The sequence below is a fragment of the Solea solea genome, chromosome 16 (assembly GCF_958295425.1).
Source record: "Solea solea chromosome 16, fSolSol10.1, whole genome shotgun sequence".
NCBI lineage: Eukaryota > Metazoa > Chordata > Actinopteri > Pleuronectiformes > Soleidae > Solea > Solea solea.
In genome coordinates, this window is record NC_081149.1 from 20,582,183 (window position 1) to 20,603,080 (window position 20,898).

Consider the following 20,898-nt stretch of genomic DNA (forward strand, 5'->3'; position numbering starts at 1 on the left):
GTCATTACAGATCTCCCTCCAGGTTACCCATACCAGTCTATCACTGCTCCATTTAGCTCTCCTTTCCCCTCTTATCCCATCCCTCCACGTTCAGGGGCAAACACAGAACTTCTACCAACCCACTGCTCCCACTCCTCACCCTCAGCTGCCCCTTTGCCTTCAACGCACCTTCATTCAAGGCTCCTGGACACAGACATCAAGTCACAGAAGCTAGAGCCATCAAAGACGGGATCGTTCCTTAAACAGGAACCCAATGTGGAGCAGCCTCAGTTGGACATGACACCAGAACCTCTGCCCCCCCTTTACCGGAGCAGCCATCCTCGTGCTAGTGAGGACAGAGAGAAAGATGGGGAAGCAACAAAGCCCCAGCTTCAGCCACTATCTCTGCACATCCCTGCTCCTCCACCACAGCAAGATGAAAAGCTGGACGTCAGGGAGGCAGAGAGGGAAAGGGGGAAAATCAAAATGGAAGTGTCGTCTTACTCATGTCAGGCAGCATATTCTTCACCTCCTCTACTCACCGAAGCTGAGCCCAAACCAAAGGCCATCCAGCATCCAGAGCGAACACGATATCCTCCATGCATCACTGCAGATTCAGACTGCCAGGAGTCTGCACAGAGTCAGAGTGTGCTACGAGAGCAAACCACCGGCACTGTGTGTGAACGAGAGCAGCAACATGACACTCCAACTGACTTGCACATTCCCAATCAGAAAGAAATGGTTGCAGAGACTCCTGTTTGTCCTCCTACCACCTCCAACTCTCCACCCCCGCTGGTAATCGGTCCCGAGGATCCCATGGCAGGGATGCTGGCCCTGCTGGCAGCCAGTGAAATGGCCTCCCAGACCCGTCCCAACACCCCACCTGCCCCGATACTACTACCGCAGACGGAAAACCCTCCTGCGAGTGCTGACTGCAGCAGCACGGGGACTCTGGAAATGGTGGCGCTGGAGGGGATGGCCCTGCTCAGCCAAATGGCCCAGAGGGAGATGGAGAACATCAGCCAAGGGCAAGGTGAGTACATGTGACAAAGTGAGGCATGAGAGTAGGAAAAAGGTGACAGAGATACGACAAATATTATATTATATTCTCTTAATGGTGTGATTCTCATCCCATCCAGATCTGACATTAGAGGGTCTGGACTGTCTTCTTGAGGCCAGCAGACAGATCCTGTTGGAGGCCATAGAGAAACAGTCCCACATCGATCTGCCCAGAACACTGGACCCCAACAAGAAGTACAGCTGGAGGCAGAGGAAGGAGGAACCGGTATTGTGAAGAAAAACTATTTATGGTCACATAGTGATGAAAATCTACCAGTTAAAGAAACGCCGTGACAGAGTTTTTCTCATTTTTCTTTCTCTCTCTTCCCTGCAGCTGTATAGTAAAATGTCTGACATGTTGGACACAGTGGAGGTGGAGTACCGCGTCCACCTGGCTGAGCTGCAGAAGACGTATAAAGACAAGCAGAGAGAGCTGAGCAAGCTGCAGAGACGCAGAGATAAGCAGTGAGTGCTATCGAGCACAGCTCACATGTATTGAAACCACACAGTGATACACCCATGCAGGAAAATGCCTCAATACCTTATCTTTGAACTTTTATGTTTCCATCAGTGAGCGGCAGCAGCAGGAGGATGAGAGGAGGAGTCTCACAAGACGAGGCAGAGGGCGACCGAGGAAGAGAAAACATTTGGTCACACCTCCCAAACTGGACAGCAGGCCTGCAAAGTGAGTAACCGTGTGATGTGCAGCTAAAATATTAATTATATAATTAATTTGTCATTTTTGGCTTCACATGGTGCAATCTTTCTTTTGTGTCAGGGTGGGTAAGACAGTGCAATACTCTGAGGACTCTGAAGCTGGGGAAGGACAGAGGAAAAGGTTCCGTGTGTCCAGAGAAGAGGAGGAGACGGAGACGGGGAGTGGAGGAGTAAAGGTGAAAAAGAAGAAAAAGAAGAAGAAGAGCTGGAATGAGCAGGAGCCGTCCACCAGTCATGCTGTGGAGGTAAAGTGCATGTTTTGATTCCCGCGGCAGTGGAATGCAGTTGTTTTCTTCAGACTGACTTCATTTCTGCACCTTCTTTTTGTGCCGTTCTCAGGTGTTGAAGGCAAAGCAAGGCCACGTGTGTGAGCAGGAGCAGCTGGCGTCGGACCTCGACCGGGCTCTTTCACTCTCACAGCTCAGCTCCCTCGGAGCGTCCCGCAAACTGGCCTCCAGCACAAAACTAGACAGGTCAAAGGGCAAGTCTGTCGACAGTCGGATAAAAGAGCGTTCCATTCATTCCCCTGCCAAAGGAGGGAAACACAAAATGACTGCCAAGGCTTCCACTTCAGAGACCATCCAGAAAGTGAAAGGTCAGAAGAAGACCGCTTTGTTCTCACCTGTGAGATCAGAGCTCAGCAGCTGCTCCAACAGTGAGTACCTGAGGACTAACCCAAGTCCAGATCATTTTCTTATACACCATCATCTAAAGCTGAGTTTTATATGAGGCCGTGTTTAGAGCGCAGGGATGGTCTGCTATTACATTTGGCAGGGGATGTTTCTTTTACGCTCATGACGGCGGTCAGTGAAAAGACCAACAATCATCTTACCAACAGCTAGTGTTTGTGGCTTATTGCTCTGTGTCATAGAGCTCAGCTGCTGTTAAATTGAAAATACTTAATATCATTGCACTGTGACATTATTCATAATAACCTACCACAGCACCAAATGGGTTTTAATTTGCTGCTGAAAATAGTTTCCACTTTATGCAGTATGAACTTCTGCTGAGGTAACAAAATAATGAAGTGAAAATAATTGTCCCAGCTGTGCCACTTCTTTTTCCTTCTCCTTTTTTCCCACAGTGTACAGTTATTGCACAGTAGTGGTAGAAAACGTATCATTTGGCAGTTGTTTAATCCTGTTGATGGTGAGGTCGGGCAGCAATCATGACCCCGTGACCTCATGTATTATTAACCACACTTCTCTCACACCAGACTCAGATTCAGAGGAGCACAGTTCTGCTCGCGGGGGCTGGCCCCCTCTCTCAGGCACACGTTCCCATGGCAACCTGACCAGGAAGAGGCGGTCCGCATCATCGCCGACATCCCTGCCGTCCAGTCAGAAGTCTCAGAAGAAGAAACACAAGCACTTATCCCTGCTGCTGGAAGAAGCAGGCCTCAGCTCCTCTGATGACTCCTTCGACCAAGGTTACTGACCTAATCTTACAGCCCCTCGTCCCCTTGCTGTTGATTCAGACAATACTGTGTCTTTAAGGCCTTGGCACAGCTGGTGTCATTGTTTGCTTTTTGCTAAGGCCGTTGTTTTCAGACTGTGCTGTAGCTCAGTGAACCCCCCTACCTCTCTTGCTGCTGGCTTCTCTGCAAAGTTGCCTTTTGAAAAGAAAAAAAAAAAGATTATAACAATTTCTATGGTGTTTTTTTTTTTTTTTTTTTAAATTGCCTGGATTGCAAACCATTTTTGTAGCATTTGTACATTTGAAACATTGTGTGAATTGTGAGATTTTGTTGTACTACAGTTTGGTACCTATAAGCTTTATTAAAGGTGTTGATATGATTGGTACAGAAAGCGAAACGCTGTGGTCCTTGTGTCTGCTTCATCTGTCTGTCTGTCTCTGTCAGTCTGTCCAGCTGCCACTGCACCTCACACATCTTTTTAGTGCTCTGTTAGACAAATATCCCTTTAGCTTGTCTTGGAAAGGTCTGACAATACTATTCAGCTGTGTTTACATCTCATATCAGAGCACAATGAGCTAATTCTGATTGGACAGTGGATTTTTCTTGCTCAGCATAAATTGTTATTAAAGCATATCGATCAATTTGATAAAGGTTGGCTGGTTTTTTTTGTTTATTTTTAAAATCATAACTACTTTTTTTAAACCGTTCTTGATGGATGCTGTAGCCTGATGTTTCATGTTGTGGGGAAGAAAATGCACCAAGAGTGATTGTAGTAGGTGTTGGGGATATTTGGACAATAGAGCTCCTGTGTCTGTCTCTACTAAACCTTCAAATAACCCTTTTCCCTTTATGTTGCTCTCAGACACCTTTGCTCTGTCCTCTCACCTTTCCCTGACCCTGTCCTACCCATGATGCTTTGAGTGTCTCTCAGCCTGTTCCATGTGCTTGTGCTGCTGCCACTGCGACATTACAGAAGCTCGGCAAGGACTAGCGCAGCCTTTAGCCTATGCTAACCTCGCCGTGGCTCGTCTACTGTGGCTAAAGCTTTGCTGAAGCTAGACTTTGCTAAGGCTAGGCTATGCTATGGCGAGGCTGCGCTCTCGCCGCCGCGCTGCCCCACCCTGCCTGAGGCCACACCCCTGTCACCTGCTGTGTAAGTAGGAAGTGCCCCTCCCTTTTTTTTTTTCTTTTTTTTTTAATCTACCGCTAACATGGACTTTACGGAACATTAACCTAAATTATTTTTTGTTGTTTTTTTATTACAAATTTAGCTCTTTGTCGAGAGCTTTACTTTACTGGGAGCCATGATTATCGTCCATCTTCATTTCCACTGATATTTTGTGGAGGTTTAAATGGAGGGTAACCATGGTTACTCACAGCTAATATGGAGAGTAAACCAAGGGGCCTCACAGGGCTGTCCTCTCAGTGCCTGCTCGTTGCTCTGTCTGCTTGCTACTGTTAACACCATGTGGATTCACAGCACAGTACTCAACAGTTACTCCAAATTTGAGCCACAACAAAACAGTTCTGAAAAGCAACATAAAATTCTGATAAAAACTGTTTTCATTACAGAGTTTAAAAGTTTCAAACTCTGGTGGTTTAACATCCCACCCTTGCAGCAGAGGTGCACATTGTGACATCACTGCTGCATGTAGTCAGAAGTTAAACGAGCTTGAAACCATCGAATACAAAAGTCAAATTTGATGCTAGCTTGTGCTGTGCATCCACCCTCAAGGTTAACACCCTAACCCCTGAGGAGATGCTCCTCGCGCTCATCCGCTGCCGCAGACCTAACAGCAGTCCACCGCTAACCAATGTGTGTGTGAATGCTACAGTGTTGAGAAGAGATGGGTGACAAATTAAAGCCGAAACCAATCGTGTCTCATTATGGCTTACTAAGGTGTTGGGTCGGTACTGGCTACCAGAATAAATGTGTGTGTTCGTCAGCAATGGTTTCACAAATGTCACCAACACCAACCTCCCAAAAACAACACATTCCCTTATTTATTTAGTCTCTCTTAGGTGTTCATCAACGTCAAAATGGAGATGTTTAGTCAATGATTTGATGTATTGGTGTAGTGGGACCATCTCCTCCTAATGAGAACAAGTGAACCCAAATGAAGGCAGTCACAACACCCCCCACCCTCTTCAGTATAATTGAGCAATCAAATGCTCTCCCTTAATTGCTCTTAAACCACACATCCATTCGCCCACCATGCCAGACGACTGATCTGCGTACAGCTGAACTGTCATGTGTTCATGTGTACTGTTCATCTGTGTGGTTAGATATTAAATATTCCTCTCTTTGTAACTGTTGACCGACTGTTTTCCCCGATCACAGTCGGATCACAGCCACACTGTTATTAAAGGTTTGATTTATAAGCATTAGCGTCATCTAACGGTGAGCCTGCAGGTTGAGATCAATGGAGCTCACCCCTCCCTTTTTCAAACACGTCGGGGTAACTGCAGTGACCTTAGCGTACCAGAGAGGATGTCGATGTCATTCTTCATTTTTAAATTAAGCTTGTTCCGGTTGCTGTAGGAACATGGCAGCCTCCATAAAGCAAGGCCCTTGCCAAAAGCACTACGTAACCAGGCAATTTTTTATTTTATACTTATCATACAATAACACAAACATTCAAATAGGTAGTCATTTCACAGTGGACCTTTTAAATGTCCCGTTTTACTGACGTCTTCTCTAACTCTGTGAATGCAGGTGTCGCTTGTAGAAGTCGTTGAGTCAGCGACTGAATCTCCTGCCGTCAGAGTGTTCGCTGTGAAAGTGTACCTGTTCACTGCACTCATTGTGTGTCTCTACTCACTTTGTTCAGGTTTTTAATTTGTCACCCATGTTGGTTTTTATGTGAGTATTTGTGTGTGCAGCTGTCTCTGCTCTACTGGCCTGTCTTTGGGGGGGCGGGGGGCAGTTTTTCTCCTCACCCTGTCAAATTCTCTGAAGGGTTTTTAATGATCTGAGTCAGTTTCAGCTCACATGGGTGGGTTTGTGTGTGTGTGTGTGTGTGTGTGTGTGTGTGAGACATGCATGTACAATTTTCTGCTTCTCTTGCTTACACAGTGTAATGGTGTGAAGGCTGGCTGCTGTGGTTTGGACAGTCCATCCTCTCTTTCCTATTTCCACTGTTGTTTCTGATCAGCTCAGGAGTTAAACCCTGTGAGTGTGTGTGTGTGGTGTGTGTCTGGGTGAATATGGAGAAGGTAATTGTGTTACTGTGAGAATACAGGCTGCATTTTCACTCAGTTTTGTCTGAGAAACGTCATGTGTTGGTTTTCTCTTTGGGTCCACGCCGGGTAGAAACAATAGCTCGGGATTTGACCTTTGGCCCAGAACCCTTGCTGCTGCTGCTGCCGCCGCATAAACCACTGAGCTGAAACTCTTTTTTTCTTTCTTTTCAAACAGAAACCTCTGAGGATGATTATGACGACGAAGACAATGAGGAAGAGTCTGATTCCGATGATGGTGGCTGTGAGGAGAGTGGGCTGGGTCTGCTGGCGAGGTTTGCGGCGAGCGCGATCCCCGTCAGCTCGGCCCCTTTGAGCCTCTTCCACGATGGCAAACCCCGCAGCAGGCACAGCACTCTGGGTAAAGACAACAACAGACGCAAATGAGTGACAAACTGAAATATGGATTATCTTCAGTGGAAAATCCTTTTTTTTCTGTAATTGTGTTGAAAGAAATGCAGAAAACTATGTTTTCTCTAATTTCACAGGTTCATCTGACAGCATTTAATAATATAATGACTTTTTTTTTGGTTCAGCAGGTTCAGGTTATGTTATTGATTCACAGTTAAATATTCATTCATTTATAATTGTCACATCAGGGTGCCTGTAATGATTCAGTCGTGAATTATGTATTAGTTTGAAATTGATCAATAGTCTCATTCACTGTGTTATTGATTTGAGCAAATCTAACACCTTAGTTATACGACTGGTTGCGTGTTTGTGGGCGGAGAGGGGGGCGGGGTCTTATCACTGTGTGCATGTGTGTTCCTGTACTCTCTGTGTGAGGAATAGTTGAGAGCTTACGTTTGGATCGTTTGGTTTGTCCTCACATGTTCAAAGACCTGTTTGAACGCTAAGATCATAGTATTCAGGTTAGAATTAGGTATAGAAGTCTTCGGGTTAGTCATTTAGGGTTTGAGTTGATTATAGGGCTTTGGTCAGCGACTGTCCTCAGGATTTTAAAATAAACCTGTCTTTCTCTCCTCCCCCCCTGTCAGGTTCATCTGAGTGTGAGTGGTCAGACTCTGGCTCAGACTTGCGGCTGAGGAAGTTCCCCTCTCTGCTTCATGGAAAACGCTCTGCCCCAGAGCTGCCCCTGTTGCCCCCGGCGACCCGCCGCACTGACCAGTCCAGCCCCACCAAACGAGATGAGGCACTTCCAGCGAAACGCAAGCCTCTGGCCAAAACTCGCCCCTTGCCTCGGTCACCCCGGCGATTTAGCTTCGACCTGGGCAGCGGCTCTGGGTTTGGAGGCTTCAGTGAGGACGAGGCCTGGAACCGGAGACGCAGCGAGAGGATTTTCCTTCATGATGCCACAACCTCAGCAAATCAGTTGTCTGTGCCAGCACCTGCTTCCATTAGTCAGAGCTCGTCCAGCTCCACCCAACCACTCACCTCCAAGCCTGCACCCAGACCTAAACCCAGTCCACCCAGCAAAGAGGGCAAAGAGGGCAAAGATGTGGTGAAAGTAAGTCAATAATTAGTCTGGTTTGTCATTCACCAGCCGAGACAAGCCTGAAAAAACAAAGACACAAGTCTTTCTTTCCCAACTCCCTGTGCCCCTCTCCACTGACTCTTCTGTTAATGTTTTACTCCTCCTCTCCTCCTCCTAACTCTGGTTCCCACTCTTTCTTTTGTCTCCCTTGACACATCTGCGCGCGTGTGTGTGTGTGTGTGTGTGAGTGTGAGTGAGAGTGAGAGAGAGCATGCATGTGTGTGTGTGTGTGTGTGTGTGAGAGACGGAGTGTTTAAGTGTTTGCGTCAAAAGTGCCAGCAGGGTTTCCCACTACTTCAGTCACTGCAGCTCTCCCCTGCTGCCTGTGTCATGTTGCTGACAAGAAAGGACAACTGCAGGCAGCCAGGCCACATCCCACCCCTGTGTGTGTGTCTGTGTGTGTGTACTTGTATTTATATCTTTGTGAGGTCCGAAAACCATACAAACCTATTTTGTCTGGGCCCAAGAACTTAAAAGGGCTTTAGGTGCAATTATATATAAATATATATACAGTATCTATTCAGCACTGTCACACATTCAAATACATGTTTTAACTCTGTGATGTGACCTTTTAAAAAAAGCAGAAAAAGAAGCCAAAGGATTCTCCTCTGCCCATGAGCCCGTCCACCCTGTGCAGTCCAATCACAGACGTCCCCGTGGTGCCGCTGAGTCTCAGCCCGGCACGCAAGAGCCAACCCAAAGCCAAGACCAAGGCCAAAGAGGTCAGTGGGCTGAGGGCTCAGCAGCAAAGTCATTAAGAAAGAGAACTAAATGATTCTAGGAAGGAGAAAAAACACTCCTGTTTTAGATATTAGTGCTTTCCAGCTTGCTCATTAAAACACTAGTGTCAGGAAGTTAAGTGACTCACTGTGTTGTAATCAACACAGTTCTCTTTATTTGTTAGATGTGAATAAACCACTTTTAGCCAAAGTGTTCCGTTGCTCTCCATCTGCCACCAGCCAGAAACAGAGGTTGTTTTGGAAACACGATTGAAAGCTAACGTGAGTGCAGAGCTCTATGGGAGTGTGAAACAGCAGAGAAATGATACACATGAACACCAGTGATGGAATATATCACAGCTTTCATGTGTCCAACTTTTGTAGCCACGAATAAAGCTTGAGTCGCAGCATCACGTTGCAGAATGTCAGGTTTTCATTTGGTCTACTTCTTTTTTTTTTTGTTACAAATTAAAATGCATCTATAGTTGTGGATTGTTTATCATAAATTTTAAGCCCTTGCGTGTGTTGTTACAGCCTTCCAGAGGAGCAGTGAGTCGACTGATGGAGAGCATGGCAGCAGATGAAGACTTCGAGCCCAACCAGGACAGCAGCTTCAGTGAAGACGAGCTCCTCCCACCGCGCAGCCACAGTGTATCAGAGAGGGCCTCCACACCTGGTCAGCACACAGACACACACACACACACACACACACACACACGCACGCTCTCTTTCACACACACACACTCATTATTGCATGTGTTCGTGTGTTCAGCTCCAGTGCAGTGTGTGTTGGATAAGGATTCTCTGGTGGATGGACTCAGAGTTTTGATTCCAATGGACGACCAGCTGCTGTACGCTGGACACGTGAACACTGTACACTCCCCTGACATGTGAGTACACATTTCATTTTTAATCAGAGCACCGTGATTGATTTGTAACTTTCAATAGATGGCAACACACAACCTCACACACACACACACACACACACACACACACACATCTGTTTACACTATTAAAAGCTGCAAATCAATCAGTGTGCTCCAGATTTTCCTCCCTCTGCAAAGTCCGCTGTCCTAAATTTGCAAAGTACCTCATCCAGGTGCAGTTTTGCAGCGGTTCCAAAACGGAACAGAACAATGACCTGTTTCACAGAACTCAGAAATGTGGTTAGTGTATGGTTCACGCATGCAAGAGAGCTCTGGATAGTTTGATAGTTTTAGACATTTTAAACATCTTCATCTTGAGCTAATACAATTGTATGTCATCCTGCAAAACGTAAAGCTACAGCAGTAGGGGTGCTTAATGTAAAAGAATGAATTAAAGCTTTGTTTGGAGAGGATTAATATTCCAGTAGGAAGTGGGTGTCAGCTGTGCTCCATGCCAGACAACATTTCAGCCTCGGCCAAGGTGCTGTAGTCATTATTTCTGAGGAGACGACACATTCTTCGCTGCCTGCTGCACATTAAAGCAGTCGCAGTCATGAGAAATCACTGCTGTGCAAACTCTCCATTTATATTTCGGAGAAAAGCAAAGAGGAGGCTGGGTGCTCTCTTACAGTGTCATAAAGAGCACTGGACCCCAAGTGTTTGACCCTTCCTCTCATGATTCCTTCCCTGTAGATACAGCGTGGTGGTGGAGGGAGAGAGAGGAAACCGACCACACATCTACTGTTTGGAACAGCTGCTGCAGGAAGCTGTGAGTAAACTGGAGCTTTCCCACATATCCTCACATCCTCTGGAGATACGAGAGGCCCGAGCCACTTTGTGCCGTACCAGACCATCATGTGAAAATAAATGTGCATGCACGAGAGTAGTCGATGCTGTGTCGAGTTGACGTTCACAGGCTCTTCGCTCTTTGCATGCAGATCATTGACGTGAAGCCTCCATCCGTGCGCTACCTCCCAGAGGGCACCCGCATCGCTGCCTACTGGAGCCAGCAGTACCGCTGCCTTTACCCCGGCACTGTCGTCAATGGTACAACAGCAGCACGCAAACGCACATGACATTGTCAGAATCCACTTACATGAACAGCTTGACAGTAGCTGGCAGCACACGAACACGTCAGATATCTCACCAGGTCTGCTCCTTCTGTGTGTAATAAGGCAGTAATGGCAGTGTAACTAGTCTGGGTGCATTTCTTATAAACTTCAAGGGTACAAGGGGTGTGATAGATGACACACATCAGCTGTTTTATTCATTCAAATGTGTCAAAAATCAAATCTCTGTGTCTACCCACAACAGGAAGTTCAGATATTGACGAGAACGATGATCTGATCACAGTGGAATTTGATGATGGCGACACAGGCCGCATCCCACTGTCCCACATCAGACTGCTGCCACCGGACTACAAGATACACTGTGAGTACACACACACACACACACACGCACACACACACACACACACACAGCAGACCTTTGGCATCGGCTGCTTGAATTTGCATGAATGCTATTTGCATATATTGATTGTTTAAGCCTCGGTGTTCTTTCAGAAGAGTAGTTAGTTGAGGGTCCAAGTGCTCAGACAAACAGACTTTAGTTCATTACAGTAGAGATCTGACCCACATTGGCATCGTGGGTGAATTCATTAATGGACATCAGAATCTGGGAATCCTAAGTGAGGTTAATAGAAACAACAACAACAACAACAACAAGTGTGCAAATTTAACGCACCATGTTGCATTATGCACCTTTTTTTCCACACATTCTTTTGTAAATATCTGCCCAAGCTTATAAATATTTCTTTCCTTTTTGCAAGGAATTCTTTCAAGATGTTAAATCTGAAAGACATAGTAGTGTTGGCCAGTAACACACCTGGTGGATCACTCAGTCGGTGACTTTTTATTAATAGGAAGGTCCCTGTGGCCCCGCAAAAAGTCTTAAACGTTATTGAATGAATGAATCTACTGAAAACAGGCCTTGATTAGTAGTAACATGTCTTATATCCGTCTTTCAAAATGATTTAAATCATTTATCAATGCCTTCTAGTAGTAATGTCACGCAGATTGTGGTAGCTGAACCAACAAAAGTTAACGTTTTCATACTTAAGTTGATGGGACTTGAGGCTCAGGGTAACACTGAGGTGTACACCTTATGTAATTGGTCATGAATCTCATTCCAAGAAGTGTTTAATAAAGAAGAAACAGTCTAACATTTAACTTGCCCTGAGCTGTTGGAACTGTGTAATAAGCTTGAACCCCAGTGTCTCAGAGCTGAACCACTGAGTGTGCGGGCTCTCTGCTTCTGTCCAGGCGCTGAGCCATCGCCTGCGCTGCTCGTCACAAGCTGCTCCAGGAGGCGAGTTCGCAAATGCAGCAAAGAGGGCAAAGAAGCAGGAACCAAGCCAGAGGAGACGACTCCAAAGATTAAAGGAAAACCAGGTCGCAAGCCCAAACCCAAACCAGGTGAGCTGATGGAGCTGCCTTCCTGCCATCGATGTTATCGACGGATAAATAAGTTTGTTCTCTTTTTGTCAGCTCACTCGGGCTTGAGATTAGTATCATCATTTCTGATAGTCATTACTAAGAGTGAAATACCTGGTAGAGTGCTTCACAGAAATGACTGTGGTGTTGTATCTGTTAGAATTATTAAAGGAGGGAGTGGTTATGTTTCCCACCGGAGGTAAAAATAATGGGGGGGGTGCTTAAAGTAAAACTAATCAAACCTACATTTAGTGCTGCCATCACTTTTGCTTTTATTTGCCTTTTTTTTATTCTTATTTGATAATCTCCATGGGACCAGTAAGGGACTCATCCACCCAAATCTGTCATAAAAAGAGATGGATTTCACATTATTGGGTTTCTCTCCTGTGTGCTACACTAAGCAGTTAGAAATTGACTTAATTTCTTTCTATTCTTATTACACGTGTTGTTTTTTTTGTTTTTTGCCTTTCTTACTTTAACTCACAAAGCTTAACTGAAAAGATATTCATATCACATTCGTCTTTTGATGAGTCTTTTTTTAAAAACAGCAGAAGCAGCGAAAAATAGTACAAAGATCTTTCATGAAAAACCTTCCTATTTGAGTGTCACTGTCAGTTTAATAACTTTTGCTCAAACAGCGTATTTGTTGTCCTGTAAAGCCCAGTCTACCTCTGGCTGTAATACGTGCTATGTTGCATGTCTGATTTGCTGACACTGGCCTTGTTTCAAATGGGTAAGCAGTTCTTCAATTCAGTGTTTTCATTGTGGAGGGTTTTTTTTTTTATTGCTGATTTGTCTACTGTTCTCGGCATGTCAGGCTGCCGACCACAAACATCTTAAGTCCACACAGTGAAAGTGTCCGCATATCCAGTATAAACCATTTACAGTGTAGTTTAGCCCAAAACAGTAGTTATTTAACATTTCCTTGTTTTTTTTCTCTCCTTAGAGTCCAACATGAACCCAGACAGCCGAGAGAAAAGCGATCCTCCGCCTTCCTCCACCCAGCCTGCAGAGAGACCCCTGGCTCAAGCTAAACCTATCCAGGACAGGACCTCCTCGGTCCAGAAGGCAAGTCAAGAAAAGCCCCGTCCTACTTCCCGGCCAACAATGGGCACTCAGACAAAACCAGGCCGCAAAAGCTCCACCACTTCCCCCACAAGGAGTCCTACGCTTCCTAATGCAGCACCCAGGAAAAGCAGCTCAGCCCAGTCTTCTCCTTCTAAACCAGCCCGAACTCTCCCTTCATCCCTTTACCCGTCCACCTACGGAAAAGTCCTGACTGTGGACTTGTACAGCGAGCCCAACCTCAGCTCCTACAACAACCAGCGTAGAGAACGGGAGAATACCAACGGTGTCAGTCCCACCACCAACAGACCCATGTCCAGACCCACGTCAACATCTACGACAACCAAGCCCAGTGCTTCATCCACACCCAGGCCCTCCTCTGCCACCACACCCAGGCCCTCCTCTGCCACCACACCCAAAACCAAACCCTCCTCAGACCATCACAATGGCTCTAGAACCAACCTCAACTCTGGACTAAATATTAGCCCCATCTCTAGGCTACCATCGGGCAAAACTGGCTCTTCACTGACTGGTAGACCTTCATCATCATCCTCTTTGTTATCATCATCATCATCATCATCATCTGCTCCCAGACCCAAACTAAAGATGCCGTCTGACCAGATGACCTCCAGCTCCAGACCAAACCCCATCTCCAGGCCCAAGCACAGCTCAGGGCAAAGTGACGGGGGCTCAGTAGTGAGGCGGAAGTCCCTGTCTGTGGAGCCCCTGGTGAAGCTGGACCATGAGGGGGTCACCTCTCCCAAGACAAAGAAGACCAAGGCTCTGATGTTGTTAGAGGGCCGGGGAGTCCGACGAGATCATGCGCCCATCACCACAGCTTCAGCCAATCAAAAACTGCTAAAAGAGAAGCTGAGAGCTCCAGATAGAGACAGTAGCCTGCCGGAAAAAGACTCCACCTACAAAGCACCAGTGTTGTCTAAGGAAAAGGCAGAAAGCCGAGGAAGTGTCGGAAGAGGACTGGAGATGGATGGCAGGGAGGAGAAAGTGAAAAAAGAAGAAAGAAACGAGGTGGAGAAAAGAAAGGAAAGAAAGATGAAGGAGGAGTCTCAGAGTAGCAGCAGCTCAGAATCAGAGGAAGAAGCTGAGAAAGGGAATATGAAGAAAAAGAAGAAATGCACCTCAAGCTGCTCTTCCTCCTCCTCATCCTGTTCTGGTTCCTCCTCCTCTTCTTCATCGTCATCGTCGTCATCGTCCTCTTCCTCCACCGACGACTCGTCCTGCAGCTCCGATGAAGAGAGGACCCCCACACCTCCACCGGTCTCCCCGCCTCCAGCACCAGACAAGCCGGATGAAGAGACTAAAGAGGAAGAGGAGGAGGTGAAAGAGGAGATGGAGATAAAAGTAGAGGAGGAAGAGGAGGACGAGGAAGATGAGGAGGGGGAGGAGGAGGAGGAGGAGGAGGAACTGTCACCTTCCTCGCCATCCCCGTCAACCTCCCCAACTCCCACTGCTTCTGCTGCCACTAAACCTGCTAAACCAGCCACTGGGAAGGGGTCCGGTCAACGAGGTCGTCCCCCGAAACCCAAGCCAACTGGAGGAGAAGGAAAAGTGGGGAGACCAAAGCGGAGAGAGGGCGTCCACCTCCCCACAACCAAGGAACTGGCTAAACGTCAGAGGCTGCCCAGTGTGGAGAACAGGCCCAAAATCTCTGCTTTTCTTCCAGCCAGACAACTCTGGAAGTGGTTTGGGAAACCAACGCAGGTGAGGACAGAGATTACACCTACACCTTTTTTTTAATCCATTTAAACAAAAGCTCTGCATTTGCCCACATATCACTCCTTTGACTCAAGTTTTGTCCCTCTTGCGACCTCTTGCAGAGACGCGGCATGAAAGGCAAGGCCAAGAAGCTCTTCTACAAAGCCATTGTCCGAGGCCGAGAGATGATCCGCATCGGCGACTGTGCCGTGTTCCTGTCCGCCGGTCGACCAAACCTGCCCTTTATCGGACGTATCCAGAGCATGTGGGAGTCCTGGGGCAGCAACATGGTGGTCAGAGTCAACTGGTTCTATCATCCAGAGGAGACCAACCCTGGCAAGAAACTCACTGACAAGAAGGTAGCACAACCTCCAACACTGGTGTTTAATCACTTTTCCAGCTCGACTTTGTTTGTGTGTTTGATCAGTTTGAACTCTCTAACTCTTGTTTTCCCGTCAGAACTGGGATCAAATATGTGGCCAGTCTTTACCAGCAGCTCTGCACTCCTCTATTCAGAGGAAAGACTTCATGGAGGTGAGAGGAAAATGTATTATTTGACATTTGACCTATTTTACCACATTATAGAATCATATGATCATATAATTGCGAGTCCATAACAAAGGGATATTTAAGTTTAAGTTTTAATTAAAAAGAAGTTTTCCCTTTAACCTTGTGCAACTGGTTTTACAAGTCTACATTAAAAGAGAACAGTCTGCGGTCTTTAAGACCTTGAGGTGAGATGATCTTGCTTAATCTCCCGGAGAAAAGTTGTGGCTTCTTCTGAGGGAAGGGAGTTGGGGAAGTAAATCGTTTTAATGCATGATAGAATAAACGTGTGTGTGTGTGTGTTTCTGCCGCAGCGCGCCCTGTACCAGTCGTCTCACAGCGATGAGAACGACGTGCAGACGGTCAGCCACAAGTGCCTGGTGGTGAGCGTGGACGAGTACGAGCAGATGACCCACACGCGCCGCTACGCCGACAGCGAAGACCTCTACTACCTGGCCGGCACGTACGAACCCACCACCGGCATGATCTTCAACACGGACGGCGTCCCGGTCATCTGCTGAAAACGAGAAAAACTCTGCGAGTCCCTGAGTCCCAAAATCACGATCCGACTCCCTAACCCTGGACCTGGATCGGAGTCAAATCCGAACCTGTGGTCTAATCGCTGATCTTCAGCCGTGGTGGATCCTCTTGCTGCCGTGTGACTCACGATCTCAACCACTCCAGTTCCACAGTACACTTCAGACAGACTGTCATGACAGCTGACTGCTACTAACGACAACAGGAGACACTACAGACAGTATTAAGAGGAACATGTCTCCTGAAATCTTTTCACACACACACACACACACACAGACTCCATTTACACGTTCTGTTTTTGCTTTGTCGTGTGTGTTCACTGGGACACTTCAGAACACACACACACACACATACACATACGAGTACTTCGGTTTCCTTTTACATGTAAATATATCCTGCATAAACACACAAACACACACATTTGTACACCCATGTGCACACAGACACTCGCGAATCACGTAACACACACACATACACACGCACCGTTCTATAGAGGATAATATGAGTGTTTTATTTTCATGTAATAGATTTATGTCAGAGTATCTTTTTTCTAAAGAGGCGAAACAGTCGAGAAGCTTTAATGAACTGTGAATGATACAGAAGAGAGGCGTCTGTCCGCCTGTCTCCCCCCCCCCCCCAGACAGACGGATGGACGTGCCGCTGGTGTGATGTTGTGATTCTGATGTTGCCGTGGTGATGTTACAGTCATGTTACAGTCATATAAATGTATCTACAGAACAGTAGGAGCGACAGACCGATGCAAAAAGAGGAAGAGATGCACAGAAAGAGAGAGGTATAGACTCCCTCCATTACTATATATATATATATATGTTAAAAAAAACAAAACAGAGCACTTAAAAAAACACTTAAAGTCTGTCCTTTTTTTAATTTAACCCCTTCAATTCCCCTTGACAATCCTTTGTCGGGCAGGCAGACTCTGTCCGTATGCTATGAAAACTTCTGACTCCCTGAGAGACTCAGGCCTAAGGAGAGAGGGAGGGATCTTCACGTTTCAAGCTATGAGTTCCTTATCCTTAAAGGGAAAAATCCACCCGCCGAATACACTTTAAACACTATGTTATCAAAACAGAGCTGCTGGTGATGCATTTTAATTTGTGTTGTTTTTGCCCATTTTGCACTGAGGTTGAACAACAATGAAGGGACAAGCACATCCTGAAGTAGGCACTGTTTTGTTTTGGTTTTTTAAAGCAAGAAAAACAGTTAACCAGTTCAAGTGAACAACCACTGGACAAACTTACAGTGTAGGAGTCCCACAGGGTGGATTTTTTCCTTTTTTCTTAAGGTATGTCGGTGTTTTCATGGTCATAAACACTGCAGCCATTCTAAGATGCATGAAGGTCATGGCACTGATGTACAGTGCAGAGCTGCCAGCACTGATTAGATTAAGAAAATAACATTTTTGTAACACTCATCCCTCACAGTGTGGCCTCATCGGTGCAGTTTGGCTGCAGTGTTTGTCACCTCTAAATGTCCTGTGTTGGATGTATTTTTTATATTTCCTTTTGCTTCTGCTGTTTTTATGGATGTCCATCTCACCCCCACAACCCCCTCTGCTAAGCAATCATATTTGACATGAGTGCACTTTGAATGAGCTCCACTGCTGCAGAGGAGAATCATATATATATATATGATCCTAGAGTATTTGCTAAACCCCGGTCCACTGCACTCACTGGCTCTCCTCTGTGTGCAGGTGATGCCTGATGCCCTGTCGCCCTCGAATTTAACGCAGTGTTCTTATATCAGTTCCCTATGAATTTTTCTACGTGCCTAGTTTAAGCGTGTTTAGGGTGAGACTGTTGAATGTTGTGCTCAGGGTTGTGGCCCCTGTGCTTGGCCGTGCTCCTCCAGGCCAGATCTCGCCCTGTTCTCCCTTCGTTTCCCCCTCGGCTCCTCTCGGTGCTGCGGACAAATCAGACTGGTATTTTCTCCAGTCTGTTGATGCCGGTGAACACACACACCTCTCTTTGAGGTAAAAAAAAAAAAAAAAAAGACCCCTCCGTTCCTGAGTAAGAGCGTGTATCAGTATACAGTAAATGTATACGTGTATATCTGGTTATCATGTTGATTTTCTTGTATGTGTCATGCCACGTTGCCCTCTCTCTCTCTGCTTCGCTGCAGAGATTAACGATTGTCTTGTTGATATTCAATAGGTTTGATATTTTCTATTCTCTAGGAATCGTTTGGTTTTGTCTGATTTCACGATGGGCTGAACCCTATTTTTATTCACACCAAGACGTTGTTAATGTGACCTTTTCCCCAACGAAGCCACAAAAAGGACTTTCGCCCGTAGCTCACGGCAGCATTTCACTACACCTTTGTCTAAAATCCGCTCAGAGTGAGTTTGGCAATTTGCTGCTACTCCCGTTTGTGCTGAAGGTGGTTTAATCGGTACACGTGCTGTTTTCTGAGATTAGGAAATAGCATCTCTAGCTGCTGCTCTTATATTTGGATTCCTTGGGGTCAGACACTGACAGAAGGTCAGATTAGTGCACACACAGACACACGTATGTTCTGCACTTGCTCAAGTGCCCCGTTAGAGAATCTTTGCTTACCCCAGGAGCTGCTAAAGCACTTTTTTCTGTGTGTGTGTGTTTGACAGAGTGCTGTCACACCTTTATCCTCTTTTAAGGTGTGTTTTATTGCCTTCCAATCATCTTTTAGCCCCCATCTCCATGCAGAGCCCAGCCTTACACCTTCAAACAGGGTCCAACGCACACACACAACACACTTTTTACCTACTTTGCCTACATTGTTTTTTTTTTTTTTTTTGTCATATGTTTTAAGAGCCTGACTTTCCTACATGTTCTCTCGATCACATTTAAGTTTGATCTATTCTTTTTTTCCCCTCATCTAATGTCTGTCTGTTTGTTTTTATTTTGCTTCCCCTCTCTGAACAATCATCCACGCCTATCAAGCAATACTGCTGACAGGCACTGGGAGCTAGCTGCTAGAGAGAGAGAGAGAGAGAGAGAGAAAGAGAGAGAGAGGAGAGAATGAGTAAGAGAGAGAGAGAGGTGGACTGGAGGCTGGTTCTTCGTCTGCTGTTCCTTCAGTATCGTTATCGTCCTGTTACAGAAAGGAAAGAAGAAAAAAAAAAGATTATTTTGAAAATAAATAGAAAAAAATCATCTAAGTTTTGTAAATGTTCCTTCACTTCTTTGTTGAAGGGGAGAAAAAAAAAGCTATCAGAATATACTTTGTAAAACGTCTAATCTTGTAAAAAATGCAAAATACATTTTAGAGATAAATCTGAAACCAGATATATTCTGTTGGTCTATACTGTATGTGTAAGGATTATTCTTTTTTTTTTTCTTTTTTTACAGACAGCAACCACATATATATATATATATATATATATATATATATATATATATATAAATATATATATATATATATATATCAGTGTTTATTTTAAATTGTTTTAGTAACTCCAGTATTTTATAGTTAATCAATAAACAGATGGAACTGTACACTGGTTGTTGTGAGAGTCTGTGGCATGAAAACCAAACCCTGTCATGTCTTTGAGCGCTTGTGTTTAATGACATTTGTCTTCCTTTCAAACCGATAAATGACAACTGTATCCACTCACTTTGGTTACCTTATACTCTGTCTATTCAACGTGTGGCCCCTAAACCCACTGTGGTTCTGCTAGAAACACTGAGAAATAACTAGAGCAACACTTTTCACTGTCCCTACATCAATTCCTACAGTAGTCCAATAGGTTTGATAGCATTGATAGTTCTTTTGTATTCTGTTAAAGGCACTTTGAGATGTTTGTGAGTCGTATATACGACATATGTTTATCTTATTTCAAAGACAAACAAGTGCTTATATTGTGTATTTCATGCAGTTGAGTTGACAAACATGTTTATTTTTAAATCAAAATAGTTACAGCTGCTACTGTGCACTCGTTTTTGGACTGGTCTGACCAAAATAATTGTATTGCTAGTTCTTTTATTATATTTTTTTTAATGCACCTTTTGATGTATTTTTTTTTTTTAAATTTGTCCTCACCTGCTGCTTACTGGCTGCAGAAAATGTCTGGCCCAGCAAGATTTCTTGGTTTTAAAACACGGCCCATAATGAAACACCTTTTTAATGAGATATTTAAAAAAAAAAAAAAAAATTATTTTCCTTTTGGGAAAAATATTTCTTCTAAGAGAGATGTTTAAATAATAAGATATTTCTGTCCGTTTAAATGGTCAGTATCAATTTGGTGACGCATTATGCAATATATGATAATTATACACCATTTTAATTAAAGGGAGGGTAGTAGATCATTTTTTTACTGTATTGCTTAAAATCCTCTAATTAAACACCAAACACTGTCCAATCATATTGAACGGCCCGAACGAATAAATTGGATCACAATACATCAGTCAAAGTGCCATCTGTCCCTCCCTCCCCTCTTTGTGCACTTATCGTGCATTCTCAGGAGACAACAAGTGAACATCAGTGCTACGTTTGAACGATGATAGCAGCTGAAAGCCGCTGTGATGTCATGGTGACTCTGTTCCTATTGGGACAGGTAGGTTCACTTCATGTCTCTGTGATCATTTGAGAGTATTTGTTGTTTTTTCAGCGTTGCGTTGTCATTTGACCAAGTATCCGAAAAATTTAGCGCCGCCGAAAAGTCCCGAAAGTTACCGATGCTGCGCAGTTCCTGTGCTCTGGAGGCGTGGCTTCATGGGGGAAGTGTGAAGAAAGGGGCTTGGAAGCCTGTTTTTCCAGGATCTCCAACCCTACCTTTAACAAATGAATTGTGGCGGTGCGGCTCAAAAGAAGAGGGTGAGAGGTGATCCAGAGAAAATCCTGCACAGCCATTCACTTATGGTCAATTTAGAGTCTCCAATTTGCCTAATCCCATGCACACACTGGTTCTGACTGGGTCATGAACCCGGGTCTTCTTGCTGCAAAGGCAAGAGTGCTTGTTATCTAACAATTATTTGCCTTATTTCAGCAAGAAAGC

General features: G+C 45.2%; 1 protein-coding gene across 4 annotated transcripts in view; it reads left to right on the forward strand.

Moving 5' to 3' along the window:
• tnrc18 (trinucleotide repeat containing 18) overlaps nt 1–19,142 on the forward strand; it is a 45,167-nt gene extending 26,025 nt beyond the window's left edge. For 2 of the 4 annotated variants that reach the window (XM_058654401.1, XM_058654404.1), the window contains exons 11-30: nt 11–1,012; nt 1,119–1,264; nt 1,373–1,503; nt 1,610–1,723; nt 1,817–2,000; nt 2,095–2,410; nt 2,972–3,184; nt 6,591–6,773; nt 7,411–7,880; nt 8,489–8,629; nt 9,161–9,302; nt 9,399–9,516; nt 10,246–10,321; nt 10,491–10,599; nt 10,867–10,983; nt 11,874–12,026; nt 12,991–14,831; nt 14,948–15,184; nt 15,285–15,359; nt 15,686–19,142. In XM_058654401.1, the coding sequence (XP_058510384.1) occupies nt 11–1,012; nt 1,119–1,264; nt 1,373–1,503; nt 1,610–1,723; nt 1,817–2,000; nt 2,095–2,410; nt 2,972–3,184; nt 6,591–6,773; nt 7,411–7,880; nt 8,489–8,629; nt 9,161–9,302; nt 9,399–9,516; nt 10,246–10,321; nt 10,491–10,599; nt 10,867–10,983; nt 11,874–12,026; nt 12,991–14,831; nt 14,948–15,184; nt 15,285–15,359; nt 15,686–15,892 (5,975 nt within the window). In that variant the 3' untranslated portion in view covers nt 15,893–19,142. The remainder of the gene's footprint in view (nt 1–10; nt 1,013–1,118; nt 1,265–1,372; nt 1,504–1,609; nt 1,724–1,816; nt 2,001–2,094; nt 2,411–2,971; nt 3,185–6,590; nt 6,774–7,410; nt 7,881–8,488; nt 8,630–9,160; nt 9,303–9,398; nt 9,517–10,245; nt 10,322–10,490; nt 10,600–10,866; nt 10,984–11,873; nt 12,027–12,990; nt 14,832–14,947; nt 15,185–15,284; nt 15,360–15,685) is intronic. The other 2 variants (XM_058654402.1, XM_058654405.1) reach the window with 1 other exon arrangement.
• The last annotated feature ends 1,756 nt before the right edge of the window (nt 19,143–20,898 follow it).